Source organism: Heptranchias perlo, chromosome 10 (assembly GCF_035084215.1).
Source record: "Heptranchias perlo isolate sHepPer1 chromosome 10, sHepPer1.hap1, whole genome shotgun sequence".
Taxonomy (NCBI): Eukaryota; Metazoa; Chordata; class Chondrichthyes; order Hexanchiformes; family Hexanchidae; genus Heptranchias; species Heptranchias perlo.
This window is the reverse complement of record NC_090334.1, coordinates 70,825,591-70,846,501: the sequence shown is the minus strand read 5'-3', so window position 1 is coordinate 70,846,501 and position 20,911 is coordinate 70,825,591. Positions and strand designations below refer to the sequence as shown.

The 20,911-nt window shown below is 42.9% G+C and overlaps 1 protein-coding gene across 2 annotated transcripts in view; it reads left to right on the top strand.

The window, feature by feature from the left end:
- The window catches only part of ylpm1 (YLP motif containing 1), a 103,974-nt gene that overhangs the window by 20,401 nt on the left and 62,662 nt on the right, over positions 1 to 20,911 (top strand). The window contains exons 3-5 of one of the 2 annotated variants that reach the window (XM_067991994.1): positions 6,093 to 6,356; positions 6,837 to 6,863; positions 17,912 to 18,097. In XM_067991994.1, coding sequence (XP_067848095.1) covers positions 6,093 to 6,356; positions 6,837 to 6,863; positions 17,912 to 18,097 — 477 coding nt within the window. The remainder of the gene's footprint in view (positions 1 to 6,092; positions 6,357 to 6,836; positions 6,864 to 17,911; positions 18,098 to 20,911) is intronic. The other variant, XM_067991995.1, reaches the window with a different exon arrangement.

Below are 20,911 nucleotides of genomic sequence, written 5' to 3'. Positions count from 1 at the left end.
AAATCAGTGGAGTTAAAATTAGGACATGAGGTGGAAGAGCAGGGAGCAGGACTGCATATGCAAAGTTTTTAAGAGGATAGCTTGGCAGAGATTAGGTAGACTTGAAGTTTAAAATTTTTTATGCAGTGGGGATTGGGGCTGTAGGCCCGAAGTTTTTTTTTAAAAAAATGAAGGAGCGAGCTAGTGGTCAGCAGACTACATTTAAGAATATTATTTTCTAGCTAAAACCAGGAAGACCAGGGGGGCAAATGCCGATGAGGCTGGATTTTTCATTTTTTCCCCCCCATTGGTACAGCAGGCAGCACAGCCCCGATGGCACCATATGCATTTTTTGTAAGTCGTGGACTTAAGCACGTAATCTAAGCTGACGCTTCAGTACTGAGGGAGTGCTGCACATTCGGAAGTGCCATCTTTCGAACGAGACGTTAAATCATGGCCCCGTCAGCCCTCTAGGTGGACTTAAAGGAACACATCCCAAGAGCAGAGAGGTTCTCAGTATCCTGGCCAACATTTCCCCCGTAACCAACATTACTAAAACAGATTATCTGGTCATTTATCTCATTGCTTTTTATGGAACCTTGCTGTGTGCAAATTAGCTGTCGCATTTCCCTACATTACAACAGTGACTACACTTCAAAAAGTACTTCATTGGCTGTAAAACGCTTTGGGATGTTTTAAAGGCACTATATAAAATAAGTTCTTTTTTTTCCATAGGATACCTTCTGATTTTTTTTGTTTAGTTTTATTTGGAAACAAAATCTTGTCATGTGATCGGTTTTAATTGGCTTTAACTCTCAGCGCCTTCCCATTGAAACCAATGTGCAGCTAAAGTTGAGCATGAACATATTATTTTCATTGCCACAACCTCAAAAATAACAAGAAGTTGAAGATGATTTAAAGTCCTGTCACTGCATGGTAACTTTTTTTTAAAAGACTCACTTTTTGTTTCATAAATACTTATAAATAAGTTCATTGGTAATTTGTTTTTCTTCAAACAATACAAACTACTAAATAGGTTGTCACATGAATAGGAAAAGCTGGTATCAATAAAAAGTGGATTGTCGTTTGTGGTAAAAACCCAACTGTTTCACTAATGTTCTTTAGGGAAGGAAATCTGCCATCCTTAGCCGGTCTATATGTGACTCACATCCCGCTCCAATGTGGTTGACTCTTAACTGACCCCTGAAATGACCTAGCAAGCCACTCACTTGTATCTAACTGCTACAAAAAAGGATAAGAAAATTAAACCGGATGGATTACTCGGCTTCGACCTTAGTATTGGATTTGGACAAGACAGAGGCATACCTAGCCCAGTCCACCCTGCAAAGTCCTCCTCGCTAGCATCTGGGGACTGGTTCCAAAGTTGGGAGAGCTGTCCCACAGACTAGTCAAGCAACAGCCTTACATAGTCATACTCACAGAATCATATCTATCAGCCAACATCAGAGACTCCTCCATCACCATTCCTGGGTATGCCCTCTCCCACTGGTAGGACAGACCCACCAGAGACGGGGGCACAGTGGCATACAGTCGGGTGGGAGTGGCGCTGGGAGTCCTCAGCCTTGTCTCAGGATCCCATGAAGTCTCATGGCTTAAGATCAAACATGGGCCAGGAAAGCTCCCGCTGATTATCACCTACCGCCCTCCCTCAGCTGATGAATCAGTACTCCTCCGTGTTGAATACCGCTTGGAAGAAGCACTGAGGATAGTAAGGGCACAGAATTTACCCTGGGTGGGGGACTTCAGTGTCCATTGCCAAGAGTGGCTCGGTAGCACCACTACTGGCCGAGACCTGAAGGACATATCTGTCAGACTGGGCTTGCGGCAGGAAGTGAGTGAACCAACACGAGGGAATCTACCTGTCGCAGATGCATCAGTCCATGGCAGTATTGGTAGGAGTGACCACAGCACAGGTACGACTGGCCAAATGGCCTCCTTCTGTGCTGTTCAGTTCTGTGATTCTATCACAACCCCAGGACATTGCTGCAGGAGTTTCTCAGGGCAGCATCCTAGGCCCAAGTATCTTCAGCTTCTTCATCAATGACCTTCCCTCCATCATAAGGTCAGAAGTGGGGATGTTCACTGATGATTGCAGTGTTCAGCTCCATTCACAATTCCTCAAATAATTAAGTAGTCCATACCCGCATGCAGCAAGACCTGGATAACATCCAGGCATGGGCTGATAAGTGACAAGTAACATTCGTGCCACACAAGTACCAGGCAATGACCATCTCCAACAAGAGCGAGTCTAACCACTGCCTCATCACATTCAATATCATTACCATTGCCAAATCAACACCCTGGTGATCACCATTGACCAGAAACTCAACTGGACCAGCAACATAAATGCTGTGGCTACTAGGGCAGGTCTGCGGCTAGTGGCTCAAGATCTGACTCCCCAAAGCCTCTCCACCACCTACAAGGCACAGGTCAGGAGTGTGATGGAATAATCGCTACTTGCCAAGATGGGTGCATCTACAACAACACTCAAGAAGCTCAACACCATCCAGGACAAAGCAGTCCGCTTGATCGGCAACTCGTCCACCACCTTAAACACCCACTCCCTCCACCAGCGGTGCACCGTGGCTGCAGCATGTACTATATCTGCAGGATGCATTGCAGCAGCTCGCCAAGGCTTCTTCGACAGCAGCCTCTACCACTTAGAAAGACAAGGGCAGCAGGTGCATGGAAACGCCATCACCTCCATGTTCCCCTCCAAGTCACACACCATCCTGACTTGGACATATATTGCCGATCCTTCATTGTTGCTGGGTCAAAATCCTGGAACTCCCTTCCTAACAGCACTGTGGGAGTACCTTCACCACACTAACTGCTATACCTTTCTGAAATATAGAGGCCCAACTCATTGAGCCTATCTGAAACCTAAAACGTTAACCCTATCTTCTCTCCACAGATGCTGGTTCTGACAAAAGGTCATAGACCTGAAACGTTAACCCTACATTCCTCTCTCCACAGATGCTGCTTGGCCTGAATGTTTCCAACATTTTCTGTTTTTATTTGGATGCAGGGGTTTGATAACAAGGCTTTCACACTGTGGAAAAGAAGTATGACAAAATGAAGCATATTTGTTTGATTGTTTATTGGGTTCTTTCTTGCTGCTCACAGAACACACGGTTTTTTGTGCACTACTAGCTGTTTCTGAAAATTGCATGAAATATGTATTATGATCTGGGGTGCTGCAGGGACTGATGTGCAAGGGTTATTTACTGCCTTCTCATAATGCATGGAACAGATCAATGGGTTTCCCAGGAAGTTGTCAAGCCACTCCATTCAATCATGAGAACCATGTGAGTCAGGCAGCATCTGTGGAGAAAAAAAGAGTTAATGTTTCTGGTCAATGATCTTTCGTCAGAACTGGAAGAAGTTGAAGATTTAACAGTTTTTAAGCAAGTACAGAGCCAGGAAAAGCGGGGGGGGGGGGAAAGGGGGGTGGGGGGGAACAAAAGGGAAGGTCTCTGATAGGGTCGACGGCAGAAGTGATTAAGTGACACAAGGGATGATGGTGCAAGCAAGGAGGGTGGTAATGGGACAAGTGAAGAAACAAAGGATGGGTCTCGAGGAGCTGTAAATGGCAATAGCAGAACCATTATCAGCACCTGCTGTCTGACAAAATGGGAGCAGTGGTTATGACCTGAAGTTATTGAAATCAATGTTGAGTCCAGAAGGTTGTAATGTGCCTAATCCCCACAGATGCTATCTGACTTGCTGAGTGTTTCCAGCATTTTATGTTTTTATTTCAGATTTCCAGCATATGTAGTATTTTGCTTTTGATGAGAACTGTGTGAATGGGTGATGATCTAATGTAGTTAAGAGAAACACAGGTCAATTCTTTTTTGTTTGGAATATCTTTAAAGAAGATTGGAACTATATCTGTTGCACGGAGACTGTAGTTAGCTTGAAGCCAACAGAGATAGGGGTCAGTAACTTTGTGGAGACATACAGCGACATAAGAGTTGCGTTCAAGGGCCGGTTTAATGTTCAAAGTTAGCACAGAAGAAGCGTCTGTTGAATTTAACATTTCAAGGAGATTCGTAAAGTTTGTGATTACTGTAACTATACGGTTTGTATTAATTTATCTGTTTAATGTTCAGTATATTTGTCTCGTAGGTTGTAGCCTGAGCAAAGTTTGATACTGTATATTCTTCTGTCCAGAAGATGCTGAAGTCACATGGTGATTCCGGGTCTCCCATTTGCCTAGATTTTGGGAGGGTAAACGTGCACCCTGATTTGTGCAAGGTGTTAGGACTAGTTGTCAGAGTGGCCAGTGGTGCTGAATTGAAAAAAAAATAATATGCCGAAACTGGAGCAGAAGGAAAAAGGAGTTGGACGACCAAAGGATATGAGCTAAAACATAGAGTACGTAGAGCAGGAATAGAGTGGGGCGAGTAAAAGAACAAAATTTTAGAAATCAATATGCTGGATCTGGGATGTCACTGGAGCTCAGCGAAAGCAGGGGCGTTAAGTAAATTGGGTTTAGTGGAAAATAGGATGCAGGCGCCAGAGTTCTCGATGATTTGGAGGTTGTGTAAGGTGAAGCTTGGGACATTGGCAGGGAGAGCCTTTCATTGGCCCAGCCTAGAGGTGGGACGTACAACTTCCATTATCCACTGTATGGCCCAACCTCCACCACAATGCAAATACAGAGTGCAATTATACTCTTAAAATATTTGGAGAGCCTGTTGAAGCTACCCACAATAACATTGTGAGCCTCACTCCCACTGCCATTCCATCATTAGCTTGAGCTTTTGTGTTTTCCACCCTCAGTTTCAGGCTTGTCACGAAGTTGGGGATATGTGAGTACTACTGCAGACTCGGACCATGAGCTTTAAGTAGCTATGTAGACTTCAAGTTAGGACTGGCAGATGAATTGATCTACCAAACGCTAATGCTGTTGCTTTTCCTTTTCATTTTATTTTACAAGCAACATGATCAGTGATTGGGAAATAGCTTGTGTGCTAATCCCAATGCTGATTGAGTCTGTGCACCTGTTTAAAACTACTGCTCCCATTCTGATTCACTTTGTAATGGAAAAATTAATAAATTGAGGTCTGTCAATGTTGTTTGCAGATCATCTCTAATTTCACATCAAGTTTGCCTTTTTCTGTTTCTCCAGTCACAAAAATAAAGGCCAATGTCAAAATGTCTCTCACCTCCATTCCACCTTTGGGTCTTGGACCTTGCTGTACTCCCTCCCCACTCTAGCTTGGTTCTCAGGCCACTGTCATTTAAACCTTTCCCTTACACCCTGCTCCCACCCAGACCTATGTCCGGGTTTCTCTTTCTCCTCTGTATGTTGGAGTAGATGTGTTGGGGCCACAGTTCCTGATCCACTGTAATGAAAATGGGTGCACAACCTGGCCTAGAGTACAAATGCATCCCACACCAGGCCTTGTATTCTTCCATTGGTATTCTGGAAAGATGCAATCAGATGTATCGAAGGACTTCTCATCAGAATCTAATTTGATCTTCCAACTCACTCTGTCCTAGCTCATGCTCCAGTTTCCCTCCCACTCATGCGTTTGTAGTAGCTCCTGGACAGCCTGTCCCTGCTTGGCTTAAGTGCCCGCCTCTGATATGGTACATGATGGCTGTGAAAGGCATACAGACATTAGGACAGAAGAGAGGAGACAAAGCAAAAGACAGACTGTGGGAAAGAGTTCAGCTCAAACCGGTACAGAGACAATAATGAGAGTGTGAGAGCACGGTACAGCCTGGAAGGCAAACAAAGATAGTGAAACAGAATTTATAGAGCAGGTGAGAAGCACAGGAAGAGGGGTGCAGTATTAATGTTTAATTTTTCAATTGTGAGCAATGCCATAGGAGATCAGTTCATCTTTTTAAAAGTTTAAATTAGGCGCTATTACATGCTAGAATTTCGCACATCTAAGAATATATCTGTCAGCTTGATGCAAAAAATTGCTCTTGATATAACATTTAATTTTGTAACATTTTGTCAGTACTATGGGGCAGCAGAGATTGCACAGGTGATCAGCCCAGTCGCAAACATACAAATTGTGACCCCCGAGTTGTAAACATAAAGTTATTGTGAATTCTCTGCATTCCCTTGGCAGCAGCAACAACAGTATTGGTACCAGCAGCACCTGCAGAACCTACAGAAGCATGGTAACAAACAGTATGGAGGTCAACAGGAGCAGAGTGTAGAAATGAATCAGATCAGTGACTCTGTGCAGCAGAAACCAGGAGAGGTCAAGTCTTCTTATGCTACTCAGCCACCTTTGCCACCAGCTCTACCTTATGAGGCCCCCAAAACACAACCTCCACCTCCGCCACCGAAAGAAGATATACCCCCACCCCCACCACCTGAAGAAGCAAAGGTAGGCAAGACCTTTTTGTGTTTTTGGTGTAAATTTATGGCTTTTTCTCTTTTTCAAATGGAAGGGTAATTTTTTTATCGCGCTTCACATACAAGGTTATTTGTAGGACAGCTTGGATAAAGGTTGGAACCTGTGAATGACATTCAGTAGATTTCCCCAATTCCAGTTAATAAGCTCAAGGAAATTATCAAAAAGGTTTATCGGGTATGTTTGACACAAAGTGTACATTTGCGGGAGCTATAAAAAGGATGTTCAGTACTTAATTGGCTGAGGATTGTTTTGAAGTCTTGGTGCATTTGCAGAGGTATAATTCACTCTGGGTTCAGATGATCTCTTACAGTATGAATGATTTCGAAATATCTGACTGTAGCAAGTCTGAACATGGAATAGTTCTTTTAATTATAATTGTACAGTTCTTATATCTGAGGCCTTCTTTCTTTTCTTATCCAAATTTATGTCTTCCATCACCACTGCTTTAAGAAGGGAATAAAACAACTGAATAAAGAGGTAAATCTTTTAAACTTATGGACATGTAAATACCTCCTTGCTTTGAGTTACCTGGAGCAACAAGTGATTGTTGTTAATTTATTACACAAGTCAGATTGATCAAGGTGTTCTGAATACTATAAAAAATTTATAAAAGTTTTATTTGCAGGCCTTCCCTATGGCTGCCAGAGACTAACATGACATTTCAGTGTATTTTGATAACTTTTTTAATGAAACTATCTTGTGTTAGCCAGTTTGAACTGAAGTGACACAAGGTCAGATTTTCTACTTACTGTGCTTAGGTGAGAAGGATTGCCTGAGTGCAGCATATAGCAAAAAATTGAGTGGGGAGGATTTCATGCTTGTAATGAAGCCTGCTCATTTTTCCAACAGTTCATTTTAGTGGATGGAGAATTGGGGAGACTCCGTTACGTGTATGGAATCCTCCTTGCCGATTTTCCTCTATGAGCTGTACCTCGGCAATCCTTCACACCCAAATGTAATGAGAGGAATATCTGTCTTGTGATGCTATTGGATTGCAAGCACTTGATGATTATAGCACTTCCTGACTACAGTAGTGAAACACAAAAAAATGTTGTTACTGTTTTATATCCCAACCTTGCAAATTGACTTTTATTTTCATTTGTGTCAGCTTGACTCAATGGTAGAACTCTCTCCTCTGAGTCAGAAGGTTGTGGTTTCATGCCCCACTTCAGGATTTGAGCATATAACCTAGGCTGACACTTCAGCGCAATAAAGAGGGAGTGTTGCAATGTCAAAGGTGTCATCTTTTGAACGAGGTATTAAAAAAAGCCCTGCCTGTCTGTTCAGATGGATGCAAGAGCTGCCGTGGCAGTTCTTCGAAGAGGAGTAGGGTTCACCCGGTGCCCTGGCCAACACCACCACCACAACAGATTAACTGGTCATTCATTTCATTGCTCTGTGGCTTTACTATGTACGCGCCTACCAAACACTGGTGACTACACTTCAAAAGTAATTGATTATAAAATGCTTTAGGTCCTCCTGAAGATGTAAAAGGTGCTATATAATGCATGTTTTTTGTTTGTAGAGAACATGTTCACTTGTATGTAAGGTGAGATACTAGAGTAACTGGCTATTTAAATTGGAAGGAATCTTACAACACCAGTTATAGTTCAACAGTTTTATTTGAAAATCACAAGGTTTCGGAGGCTTTCTCCTTCGTCAGGTGAAGTATGGGATTCCCTGAAGGTTACCGCATTTATAGTCAGAGAACAATACCTGGTGATTACAGATAATCTTTCCAACTGCCCCTTGTCAAGGCAATCAAAGTGTTCAGACAGAGAGATGTTACATACAGGACCACCGAATATACAAACGGCCAGAACAAAAGACAGAGAGAGAGAGAGAAACATCCGAAAGGAAGAGAAAGAGAGAGAATGACCCGTTGTATTAAAAACAAATAACTTTTTTTCGCTGGTGGGGTTACGTGTAGCATGACGTGAACCCAAGATCCCGGTTGAGGGCCGTCCTCATGGGTGCGGAACTTGGCTATCAATTTCTGCTCGACGATTTTGCGTTGTCGTGTGTCTCGAAGGCCACCTTGGAGAACGCTTACCCGAAGATCGGTGGCTGAATGTCCTCGACTGCTGAAGTGTTCCCCGACTGGGAGGGAACCCTCCTGTCTGGCGATTGTTGCGCGGTGTCCAGACAGGAGGGTTCCCTCCCAGTCGGGGAACACTTCAGCAGTCGAGGACATTCAGCCACCGATCTTCGGGTAAGCGTTCTCCAAGGCGGCCTTCGAGACACACAACAACGCAAAATCGTCGAGCAGAAATTGATAGCCAAGTTCCGCACCCATGAGGACGGCCCTCAACCGGGATCTTGGGTTCACGTCACGCAACACGTAACCGCACCAGCGAAGAAAAGTTATCTGTTTTTAACACAACGGGTCATTCTCTCTCTTTCTCTTCCTTTCGGATGTTTCTCTCTCTCTCTGTCTTTTGTTCTGGCTGTTTGTATATTCGGTGGTCCTGTATGTAACATCTCTCTGTCTGAACACTTTGATTGCCTTGACAAGGGGCAGTTGGAAAGATTATCTGTAATCACCAGGTATTGTTCTCTGACTATAAATGCGGTAACCTTCAGGGAATCCCACACTTCACCTGACGAAGGAGAAAGCCTCCGAAAGCTTGTGATTTTCAAATAAAACTGTTGGACAATGACCTGGTGTTGTAAGATTCCTTACATTTGTCAACCCCAGTCTATCACCGACATCTCCACATCATATTTAAATTGGAGCAAGAGAGGTTAAGAGGAAATATGATCGGAATGTTCACAATTATGAACGATTTAGATGAGATAAATAGGTAAAAACTATTTTTAGTGGTCCATATGTTGGTAACTAGAGAATATAAATTTAAGATCTTCAAAGAGAGGTTAGGTGAATTTTTTTTTGGAAGATTGTCAGGATATGGATTGTTCTACCAGAAACATTGGTGGAAGCAGATCCATAATAGTTTTTGAAAGGGAAGTGATTAAATATTGGGGGGGAAAAATCAAAAGGGTATGGGGGAAGGGCAGGATAATGGGACTAAGTGGATAGTTCTTTATCTGGGCTGGCACAGGCAGGATGGACCGAATTGCCACCTCCTGTGCTGTTAATAGAATTCAGGGGTGCACTATATATTGGGTATATATTTTCACATTTGCACTGTTTTAGAAAGTTTCAAAAGTTGCCCTGTATTACTTTGTTAATTAGTCCAGGTTTAGTGATGAGAAAATCACAAGTGGTAATTTGTGATGTTCAGAATCATTGTCTTGTGATGTGGGCAGATGCTGGAAGTGCACCTTGTAGCAGGTGCTAGGGTGTAACAAAATTATTTTCTGTCAGTTTATTAGTACTCATATATGTTGTAACACTGTACAGGGACCCCTTCTCACCCCATCCCAAAGTTAGGTTTGAATGTGCAGGTAGAAGTCCAATGCCATCTCAGAACTTCATAAACTTATGTAAATCACCCACATGATCATCTTAGAATGTTCCCAGACTTAGTGTAACAATATCAATATGCTGTTTAAAAAATCACACGAATATGTTTTTTATGCTCTGCAGCATACATGTTTGAGACTCTTACTTCATCAATTCAAATTGCTCCCACTGCTGGTGACAGCTGTAACTACCAGTACTTCAGCCTAGTGTTTTGAAGCTCAAATTGCTCTCTATAGAGTCGACCCAAGTTTGGAAGGATAAAATCTGTAATTGTATTGCTGGTTTTCTTTACAGTCCAAGTGCATTTAATATGAAAATTTCACAACCCCAATGTCCTGCTTTACTAAAATCCAAGGGCGAACACTTTTTTAAATGGTCTTGTTGGTTGAGCAGACTGATATTAATGTGGTTTTTAATGGATGGCAATGGATCCATGTTGTGTGCAATCAAATGGTAGGACTTAGATTTCATCAGTGATTTTAGACTGAATTCTTAACTTACCAGCATGGCGGCAATGAGCGGAGGCATGTGATTTTCCCACAGGAAAGGGGAGAATATCGGGCGATCTTGGTGAGGATATGTACCTCTGGGGGCTAGGACAATGCATGTTATGCATATAAATAGGTTATATGCCTGCTAGTAGGTTGAGTATTGGCATGTAACATTGGGATGGTTCTAAAAAGCAACGAAAATAACCTATATAAAATTGTGAAGCCGATGGGTCTCATTGAGATTCTAAATGATATTTAATCTTGCATCCAACTCTTTGTCCAACAGTTTTCATATTATCCTCTGTGATGAGCATTGTCCTCCACCAACAATGTGTAAAATGAAAATTACACAATAGAATTGTCCTAGTTTATCGTTTGAGTTGGCTCCTGTGATAAGCAGCTACAATTCTTGGAAAATAATATAAATGATTCGGTAATTCAAATTAAGCAATTTAAATAAAATAGCTCGAGTGTTTTTTACATAAATAGGTAACTTTGGGTTAAGAGACTGTCGTCCATTTCAGCCTTTTGTGATGATGTGAAGCTTTGAATCTTGGGTTTGTTTGTGGGAAATTTTAATATATTTGCTACTGAATGTGACTGTCCCAAATTGATCTATAAAGCATTTGGACAGTTACATGGGTCAGATGGGTATAGAGGGATATGGGCCAAGTGCAGGCAATTGGGACTAGCTTAGTGGTATAAACTGGGCGACATGGACATGTTGGGCCGAAGGGCCTGTTTCCATGTTGTAAACTTCTATGATTCGATGATCTATTTAATATTAGGGTAATCATTTAGACATATCATCTTTGCCAACACATAACTTGTTCTAATTTGGGAAAATCTGCTTCTGCCATTGTGATTTAATTTAATGAATGTTTGGGAACCAAATGTGATCTGGGGTTGATGTTTGGTGCAATTTGACTGAATCACTAATGTGATATTACTGTTTACTGCCTTAATCACAGATGGTGAATACTTATGCTAGAATGTTGAATGCTCAAAACATTAATGAAGTATTGAAAAAAAGTAGTTGTGGGTGGCGTGAGATTTATCCAGCAGTCATTTTTGGTGACAATCTTCTTCCTTCTGCCCTCCCCCACCCCATGCAGTAAAAAAATAACTTTGGGAATTGAAGTAAAACTTAGGAGAGCCATTTTGTAGTCAATAGCTGCTTTGAGAATTGAACTACTTTTAGCTCATCAATTTCTTACTAAAAGGGATAAGATAAGAACTCTGGAAAAATTCCTGAACTACCAACACTAAAATAAAAAGCCATTGATAAGTAGAAAAGTACTTTTTCAAGCTTATTTTTTAGTTCTCGGAAGGGGAGGAAAGTTTTTTATTTGGGGTGGGGGGGTACTTTTGTTAGAAATATCCTGCCTTCTGTCTATATATTTTATGGCAACAACTTGCATTTGTATAGCACCTTTAATGACAAAAAGTCCCAAGGTGCTTCACTAATAGTATTGATTTTGTATCAGAATTTTGTAAAAAAAAAGAATTTGCATTTATGTAGCACCATGTATCAAATGCTGCGGACATCCCAAAGTACTTCACAATCAATGAAGTGCAGTCACTGTTATGTAGGCGCAGACAACAACAACTTGCATTTACATATAGTACCTTTAGCACAGAAAAATGCCGAAAGGCAGTTCACAGAGATGTAATGAAAAAATGGATGTCAAGCAGGTGCAGCAAGCAGCTAGGAAGGCAGATGGGAAGTTGGCTTTCACTGCAAGAGGATTTGAGTACAGGAGCAAGGATGTCTTGCTGCAATTATACAGGGCCTTGGTGAGACCACACCTCGAGTATTGTGTGCAGTTTTGTTCTCCTTACCTAAGAAAGGATCTACTTGCCATAGAGGGAGTGCAGCGAAGGATCACCAGACTGATTCTTGGGATGGCAGGTCTGTCTTATGAGGAGAGATTAGGTCAACTGGACCTGTATTCATTAGCGTTTAGAAGAATGAGAAGGGATCTCATTGAAAGGTATAAAATTCTGACAGGGCTGGACAGACTGGATGCAGGGAGGATGTGTCCCCTGGCTGGGGGGGGTCTAGAACGAGGGGTCACAGTCTCAGGATACGGGGTAGGACATTTAGGACAGAGATGAGGAGAAATTTCTTCACTCAGAGGGTGGTGAACCTGTGGAATTCTGTACCACAGAAGGCTGTGGAGGCCAAGTCACTCAATATATTTAAGAAGGAGCTCGATAGATTTCCAGGCACAGAAGGCATCAAGGAGTATGGGGAGAGAGCAGGAATATGGTATTGAGTTAGAGGATCAGCCATGATCACATTGAAGGGCTGAATGGCCTACTCCTGCTCTATGTTTTCTAATGTAAGGAATCTTACAACACCAGGTTATAGTCCAGCAGTTTTATTTGAAAATCACAAGCTTTCGGAGGCTTTCTCCTTCGTCAGGTGAGTGTCGAGATTCATTGAAAATTACCGCATGTATAGTCATAGAACAATGCCTGGTGATTACAGATAATCTTTCCAACTGCCTGTTATCAAGGCCATCAAATGAATTGAATAGTGTTCAGACAGAGAAACCTTAGATACCATACAACTGAATATACAAATGGCCAGAACCAAAGACAGAGAGGGAGAGAGAGAGGGAAACATTTGAAAGGAAGAGAGAGAGAGAGAGAATGACCAGTTGTATTAAAAACAGATAACTTTTTTCCCCCCTGGTGGGGTTACGTGTAGCGCGACATGAACCCAAGATCCCGGTTGAGGCCGTCCTCATGGGTGCGGAACTTGGCTATCAATTTCTGCTCGACGATTTTGCGTTGTCTTGTGTCTCGAAGGCCGCCTTGGACAACGCTTACCCGAAGATCAGTGGCTGAATGTCCTTGACTGCTGAAGTGTTCCCCGACTGCGAGGGAACCCTCCTGTCTGGCGATTGTTGCGCGGTGTCCGTTCATCCGTTGTCGCAGTGTCTGCATGGTCTCGCCAATGTACCATGCTCCGAGGCATCCTTTCCTGCAACGTATGAGGTAGACAACGTTGGCCGAGTCACAGGAGTACGAACCATGTACCTGGTGGGTGGTGTCCTCTCGTGTGATGGTGGTATCTGTGTCGATGATCTGGCATGTCTTGCAGAGGTTGCCGTGGCAGGGTTGTGTAGTGTCGTGTCGTGGACGCTGTTCTCCTGAAAGCTGGGTAATTTGCTGCGAACGATGGTCTGTGAGGTTGGGTGGCTGTTTGAAGGAGAGTAGTGGAGGCGTGGGGAAGGCCTTAGCGAGGTGTTCGTCGTCATCGATGACATGTTGAAGGCTGCGGAGAACATGGCGCAGTTTCTCCGCTCCGGGGAAGTACTGGACGACGAAGGGTACTCTGTTGGTTGCATCCTGCGTTTGTCTTCTGAGGAGGTCTATGCGATTTTTCACTGTGGCCTGTCGGAACTGTCGATCGATGAGTCGAGCGTCATATTCCGTTCTTACGAGGGCGTCTTTCAGCGTCTGTCGGTGTCCATCGCGTTCCTCCTTGTCTGAGCAGATCCTGTGTATTCACAGGGCCTGTCCATAGGGGATGGCCTCTTTGACGTGGTTAGGGTGGAAGCTGGAAAAGTGGAGCATCGTAAGGTTGTCCGTGGGCTTGCGGTAGAGTGAGATGCTGAGGTGCCCGTCTTTGATGGAGATTCGTGTGTCCAAGAAAGAAACCGATTCTGAGGAGTAGTCCATGGTGAGTTTGATGGTGGGATGGAACTTGTTGATGTTATTGTGTAGTCTCTTCAGTGATTCTTCGCCGTGGGTCCTATGCTTCCTATGGACCCACGGCGAAGAATCCCATGGACTACTACTCAGAATCGGTTTCTTTCTTGGACACACGAATCTCCATCAAAGACGGGCACCTCAGCACCTCACTCTACCGCAAGCCCACGGACAACCTCACGATGCTCCGCTTTTCCAGCTTCCACCCTAGCCACGTCAAAGAGGCCATCCCCTATGGACAGGCCCTGCGAATACACAGGATCTGCTCAGATGTGGAGGAACGCGATGGACACCTACAGACGCTGAAAGACACCCTCGTAAGAACGGAATATGACACTCGACTCGTCGATCGACAGTTCCGATGGGCCACAGCGAAAAATCACATAGACATCCTCAGAAGACAAACACGGGACGTAACCAAGAGTACCCTTCGTCGTCCAGTACTTCCCCGGAGCGGAGAAACTGCGCCATGTTCTCTGCAGCCTTCAACATGTCATCGATGACGACTAACACCTCGCTAAGGCCATCCCCACGCCTCCACTACTCTCCTTCAAACAGCCACCCAACCTCACAGACCATCGTTCGCAGCAAATTACCCAGCTTTCAGGAGAACAGCGTCCACGACACGACACTACACAACCCTGCCACGGCAACCTCTGCAAGACATGCCAGATCATCGACACAGATACCACCATCACACGAGAGGACACCACCCACCAGGTACATGGTTCATACTCCTGTGACTCGGCCAACGTTGTCTACCTCATACGTTGCAGGAAAGGATGCCCCGGAGCATGGTACATTGGCGAGACCATGCAGACACTGCGACAACGGATGAACGGACACCGCGCAACAATCGCCAGACAGGAGGGTTCCCTCCCAGTCAGGGAACACTTCAGCAGTCAAGGACATTCAGCCACTGATCTTCGGGTAAGCGTTCTCCAAGGCGGACTTCGAGCCACAAGACAACGCAAAATCGTCGAGCAGAAATTGATAGCCAAGTTCCACACCCATGAGGACGGCCTCAACCGGGATCTTGGGTTCATGTCGTGCTACACGTAACCCCACCAGGGGGGAAAAAAAGTTATCTGTTTTTAATACAACTGGTCATTCTCTCTCTCTTCCTTTCGGATGTTTCCCTCTCTCTCTCCCTCTCTGTCTTTGGTTCTGGCCGTTTGTATATTCAGTTGTCTGGTATCTAAGGTTTCTCTGTCTGAACACTATTCAATTCATTTGATGGCCTTGATAACGGGCAGTTGGAAAGATTATCTGTAATCACCAGGCATTGTTCTATGACTATATATGCGGTAATTTTCAATGAATCTCGACACTCACCTGACGAAGGAGAAAGCCTCCGAAAGCTTGTGATTTTCAAATAAAACTGTTGGACTATAACCTGGTGTTGTAAGATTCCTTACATTTGTACACCCCAGTCCATTACCGGCATCTCCACATTATGTTTTCTAAGCCAAAGAAGGGGAGATTAGGAGGGATTATGAAAAGCTTGGTCAGAGCTGGATTTTAAGGAGAGTCTTAAAGGAGGAGAGAGATATGGAGATCGCAGGGAATTCACGAGTGCGAGGCTAAAGGTACTCCTCCGAATGGTGGGTCAGAAGGAGCAGGGATGCGTCAGGGAATGGAGAGCTTGAGGTTGTCGACCTGCAAGATAGGGAGGGACCAGGCCCTGGATTACATTTAATGAGAATTTTAAATTTGAGGCATTGGGGAACACGTTTATTGAGGACAGGTGTGATGGGCGAGTGGCACAAGGAAAAGGATACTGGCTGCAACGTTTGGATGAGCTGAAGCTTATGGAGATGGGAGGATGGGGGGCTGGCCAGGAGAACAATGGTGTAATTGAGTCTGGAGGTGACAAAGGCAAATATTAGGGTTTCAGTGTTAGATGGGCTGGGTTAAGAGCGGAAGCAGGTGGTTATGGAGGTTGAAGTAGGCGGTCTTTGATCGCGTGGACATGGCGTTGGGAGATCAGCTTGGGTTGATAAGGGTTGTAGAAGCCATCTCCAGTTAAGATGTTTTCAGCATCTTTGCTGTGAACTACCCTCTTAGGCATTATAGCTTAAATTGTTCCTCAAAATGGTGTTCGGAGTTCAAAAGGAAATTGGATATCTACTTAAAATTTGCAGATCGATGGGGAAAGAGCAGGGGAGTGGGACTAGTTGGATAGCTCTTTCAAAGATCCGGCACAGGCACGATGAGCTGAATGGGTGCCTTCTGTATTGTATCATTCTATGAGTTCCAGCCATCTGGAAAGTTATTTTGTTTTGTCTCCATGTGCTCATTTGGAGGCGGAGCAGCCTTTTCTTTGTTGATTCCAAGTGGTTGTAGCATTTGGTATTGAAATTGTGGATGTAAAAACTAAATTTTCTTATTTCTAAATGGAGCTTTGCAAAATGACTGGTGGAGCCAGTGCTCCAATGTTATCAATTGACAGGAAGAAATATTATTAAATGGTTATTACTTTTTATCTCTCACTAATTTTCTCCAGTCCTGCAAAATTGACTCCTTGCTGGGCTGAGGTCCCAAAGGCATCAACTTGCTCTCCCATACCTCATCCAGCTGGCTATTTATGCGTGACAGGTTGTTAGATATCACAGCCATGCACAGTCCTGTGCTCAATGAACACAAGATAATTTCTAATGAGGAAGGTCATTTGGCCCATCTTAGATCATACATCCAGAAACATTCTAAAATTTCTTCCCCCCCCCCCCCCCCCCCCACCCCACCCTTTCAGCATTTAATTGGTTCTTAAGTGAGTCCAGGTTTTCGCCTCTACTGGATCATTCCTTGTGTGAAGAAGTACTTCATGATATGCTCCTAAATTTTCATTTTACTAGTTTGAGCCTATGTACCCACTCTTGCAATTTAGTTTAATCATTGTCTAGTTTTACCTTTTCCATAATGCTGTCTCCTACATATTTATAAGATCACCTTTCAGGCTCACTTTTCAAGGATGAAAAGTCTGAAAAGTTTCTCCAGTCTGTTCTCATAATTCAAATCTTCAACATTACAGGTTATCCAGCAGGAGTCACTGGATATTGATCAGGAGCGTGGGAGCACTGCCTTTATTTTACCTTCCTATCCTGTGGTCCTGAGACCACAGGATAGGAAGGTAATAGTGCTGAGATCAGTTATAGTGCTGAGATCAAATCTGTAAAATTCCTGATCTGTATAGCTTAGTTGCACACTATATACTTACTGAGCCATAAGGGAACAAACATTCTACCCATTCCATTGCTGTTTCTGGGACTAACAAATAACTGTAAATATTAATATTCAAAGTAGCTGTATGGCTCCATGTGAAGGAGGCTGCAAACCTTTGCTTCTAAAGAGCCAGCCCTTTGGCAGATCCATTGTAAGGCAGGTATTAGAAATTGTCCAAAAGTTTTTTTAAACGTTCCATTCGCCAATACTGACATTCTCCATCTAAAATCACCAAGAATTGCCAAAAGTTCTGAACTTTAGGAGCTAAAAAAGAATTTAAAAGACCCATCTCTTCCACAGAAAGTGTTAGATATGTTTTATCTCAGGGTTTTGCTGGCGTGAAATCAAGAGGAAGACAGCTTTCATGTTTTTAAAGTGAGAACATTTGAGGCACATTGGAGCTCCCTTTTGTGCCATATAGTGATATTATGTGAGTCCTCCCACATTAAGGTACCAAGAACCAATTGACTTGGTATTTGAGTCATACTGTCAGGGGGACGTGTCAAGATCTTTGTCCTACAAGTATGTAAGAATTTAAAAGGCATACCAGTAAACTTCTATGTGTACTGCTGTAGTGTCAGAATTTGCAGTTTCAATGAAATGTGCTTTGCCAAAACACTAATCTCATAACCTTTGTAGTCATATTGTGAATATTCTTTTAGCCTACTATCCAACCTCCAGAGAACCCAGAGGAAGCAGAGAGGCTGAAACTGTTACAGGCAGCAGCGGCTCAGTGGCAACAACAACGCATAGAGTATCAGCAGCAGAATATGATGCAACAACATAATCAACTTCAACAACTGCTGCAACAGTACCAGCAGCTGATGCAGCAAATACAACACGTACAGGTTAGTGCCGTCATAGTTATACAGTTGTGTCTGGGAATATTGTGGTGCCGTTTTTCTTCTTGTGGACCTAATTATTGTCTAAGCAAGTCTTTTCTAAACAGTTCTTATGTCATTGCATTTGAATTTGAATTGGTTACTTTAGGCCTACTGTTCATTGGCAGCAATATAGTTGCTAAGGGAATGTTTGTTTAGAACAGAACTTTTGATGCACGCCGATGAAAGGGAAACAGTTGGCGTTTAATCATTCAGTTTGGCAGACTATAAGGCAGGCTTGAGGTTTGGCATAGCTGGGAGTTGAATGCAACATTTTGTCCATTGGTCGAAACCTAGTGTCAGTCTGCATTGAGAGTTGGAGCAGGGGATTGGCTGACAGTATTGGGTGGAGGGATCCTATGTGTAAACTGCACTTGTTTATAACTTTCTAAGAGATCTCTGTAAACTTGGAATTTGGCATTTTATGGTGGGTTCCTGGACATGATTATCTGCCTGTGTCTCATTTTAAAAAAAGTAAACATTCCAGTTAAGTATCAACAAGACACAAGTGTTGATCAGAGCTTTTAAAATTCAACTTGATTGTTTTTTTAATTTTGAAAAAAGAACTCAAATTAAAATGATGCAAGGTTCTCGCTCTCTTTTTCTTCTCTCTCTCCTCACTTACTCTCTCACACAATCACTCATTCTCTCTCTCTCTTTCTCTCTCTCTCTCTTTCTTTCTTTCTCTCTCTCTCTCTTTCTTTCTCTCTCTTAGTAATAGAATGTTTACATTATCTACTTGTCAGCAAAACCCAAGAGATGATCAGGTGAGAATTAAAGGTTACTCAGTCAACACAACGGAGGCGAGAAGCTAAAGAAAAATATTGCAGCAATTCAGCTACTGAATGGTACTGATCGATACTGTCAAATTGGGTACACTGCACATGATGAGACTGCACCATATACATTTATCTCTGAGTCACAGCTTTGAGCAAAAATATCAAGTCCAAAGCCAGGCTGAGGTCTTCAAGTAAAAACTTTAATGAAGGCATTAAAATTTAGAAAAAAAATCCAGTTGATAACTTCAATAGTGTTATTGTAGAATGTGTTTTTATATGTTGTTTATTTTGGACATTAGAAATTTTAGTTTCTGTGACAAAATGGTGGATGAAAAATTTCCAGAAAGCAATATGTGGGGAAAAGACAAGTGTCACTTGGTGGCCAGATTGTCCAATTACAGGGTTATATTAAAGTGGACTTAAGGATTTATGATGGACATGTTCACAAAAAAGTGAGACAATGGGAAGTAAGTTTGTGTGGAGAGGAAGTGCACACAGCTATGAGTTTTAATGAGATGTAGATAGCTTCCATCTCGATGGCCATTTGTAGTAAGGAATTTCAATGCCTAATGGCCTACAGTGTGAAAAAATTTCTAACCATTACCATATGCCCTAATTTGTTTATACCCATGGAACCCTCAACTTTTAACGCAATCCCTTTACTTCGAGACAGCATGTATTTAATCTATACCACATCCATTTTGTATTTAAATTTTTCCATTGCTGGTCTGCTGTTCAATTTGGCATTTTTTTTCCAACCAAAGAATCTGGGGTTGATTCTCTTTCATCCCACTGAAATTAACTAATTTCTAACCCAACCCCTTTATCTTCACTCTGTTTCTGTATTTTTAATGTGAACGTAATTTGGCTGTGATAGCTGCACATGCATGTCCAAGAGCAGCCACTGGACAGTGATCAGAGTAGGGGAACATTGTTGTTTGCCAAGCTTAGATATCCTCAGACCAAATGTAATGGCCCAACTGCCTTCTTGCCTGTGACAAGCTAATTCAACAGAGTGGAGATCAAAACTCTACTGATTTTGTAGGACTTGATGCCATTCAATTTACCTACCAGGCCATTGAGGGAAACGTACCATACATTTTTGCTATTGATCCTTTCCAGCCGTTGCATTAGTTCCTAATTGAGTGTGATTTCCAGAGGTGTACAGCCGGTTCTATGTTGAGAAGAAAAGAGATCTTGCATGATGGGATGGCTTTGGACTGTGCTCCACACAAAGATAATGGGAATCCTGTTTATGAAAGGACGAACTTCCAGTCAGGCAAAGATTGAACAGAGTTACAAAAAATAAGGAAAAGGGACAAAAAGACCCACAAAAGTCATGACAAATAAAGGAAATTAAAGATCAGTGTTCTAATGCTTGCACCATTGAATGGTGCAACCATGTTCACACCCACAGTTGTGGACATAATGAGTTCTCAGCCTTGTCCTACTGTAGGGTAAGTGTTTTAACAGAGCCGGTTAAGTGATCTAATGGGGCAGGAGCCCTTCTTTTATACCTGTACCGCCAGTTGGAAGGAAGGAAAAAAAATTAATGGTAAGTTACCTTCGGAAGCACTTTTTAGCATGTAGTTATAGATCAAAACTGGCAGACACCTAGCTCCCTTTGTCTGGGAATAGCTTGTAAGGGTTTTTTGTGGTTCGGGGGAGGGGGGGAATATGGGAATAAGACAAGTAGAAAAACATGTTCTTTTCTCTCTTACCCACCCCTTCCTGAAGACATTGACTCCTTGCCGACATACAGTTATACAGCCTCCATGTGTCTTCTGGTGCGCCACCCAGTGTCATTCATGTGTGAGCTTTGGTGAAGAATTTTGCCTGGCTATTTAATTGCAGAGGTGTGCTTGATCTTGTCCTCATCCAACATGTACACCTACCCGCTGGGTAGTAGTCAGCTGCAAGGACCCTGAATGATTTTCCTTTGCCTAATCCAGGGTTCTGTGACTGGCGGAGATCTGCTAACTCAACACCAACAGAATATGTA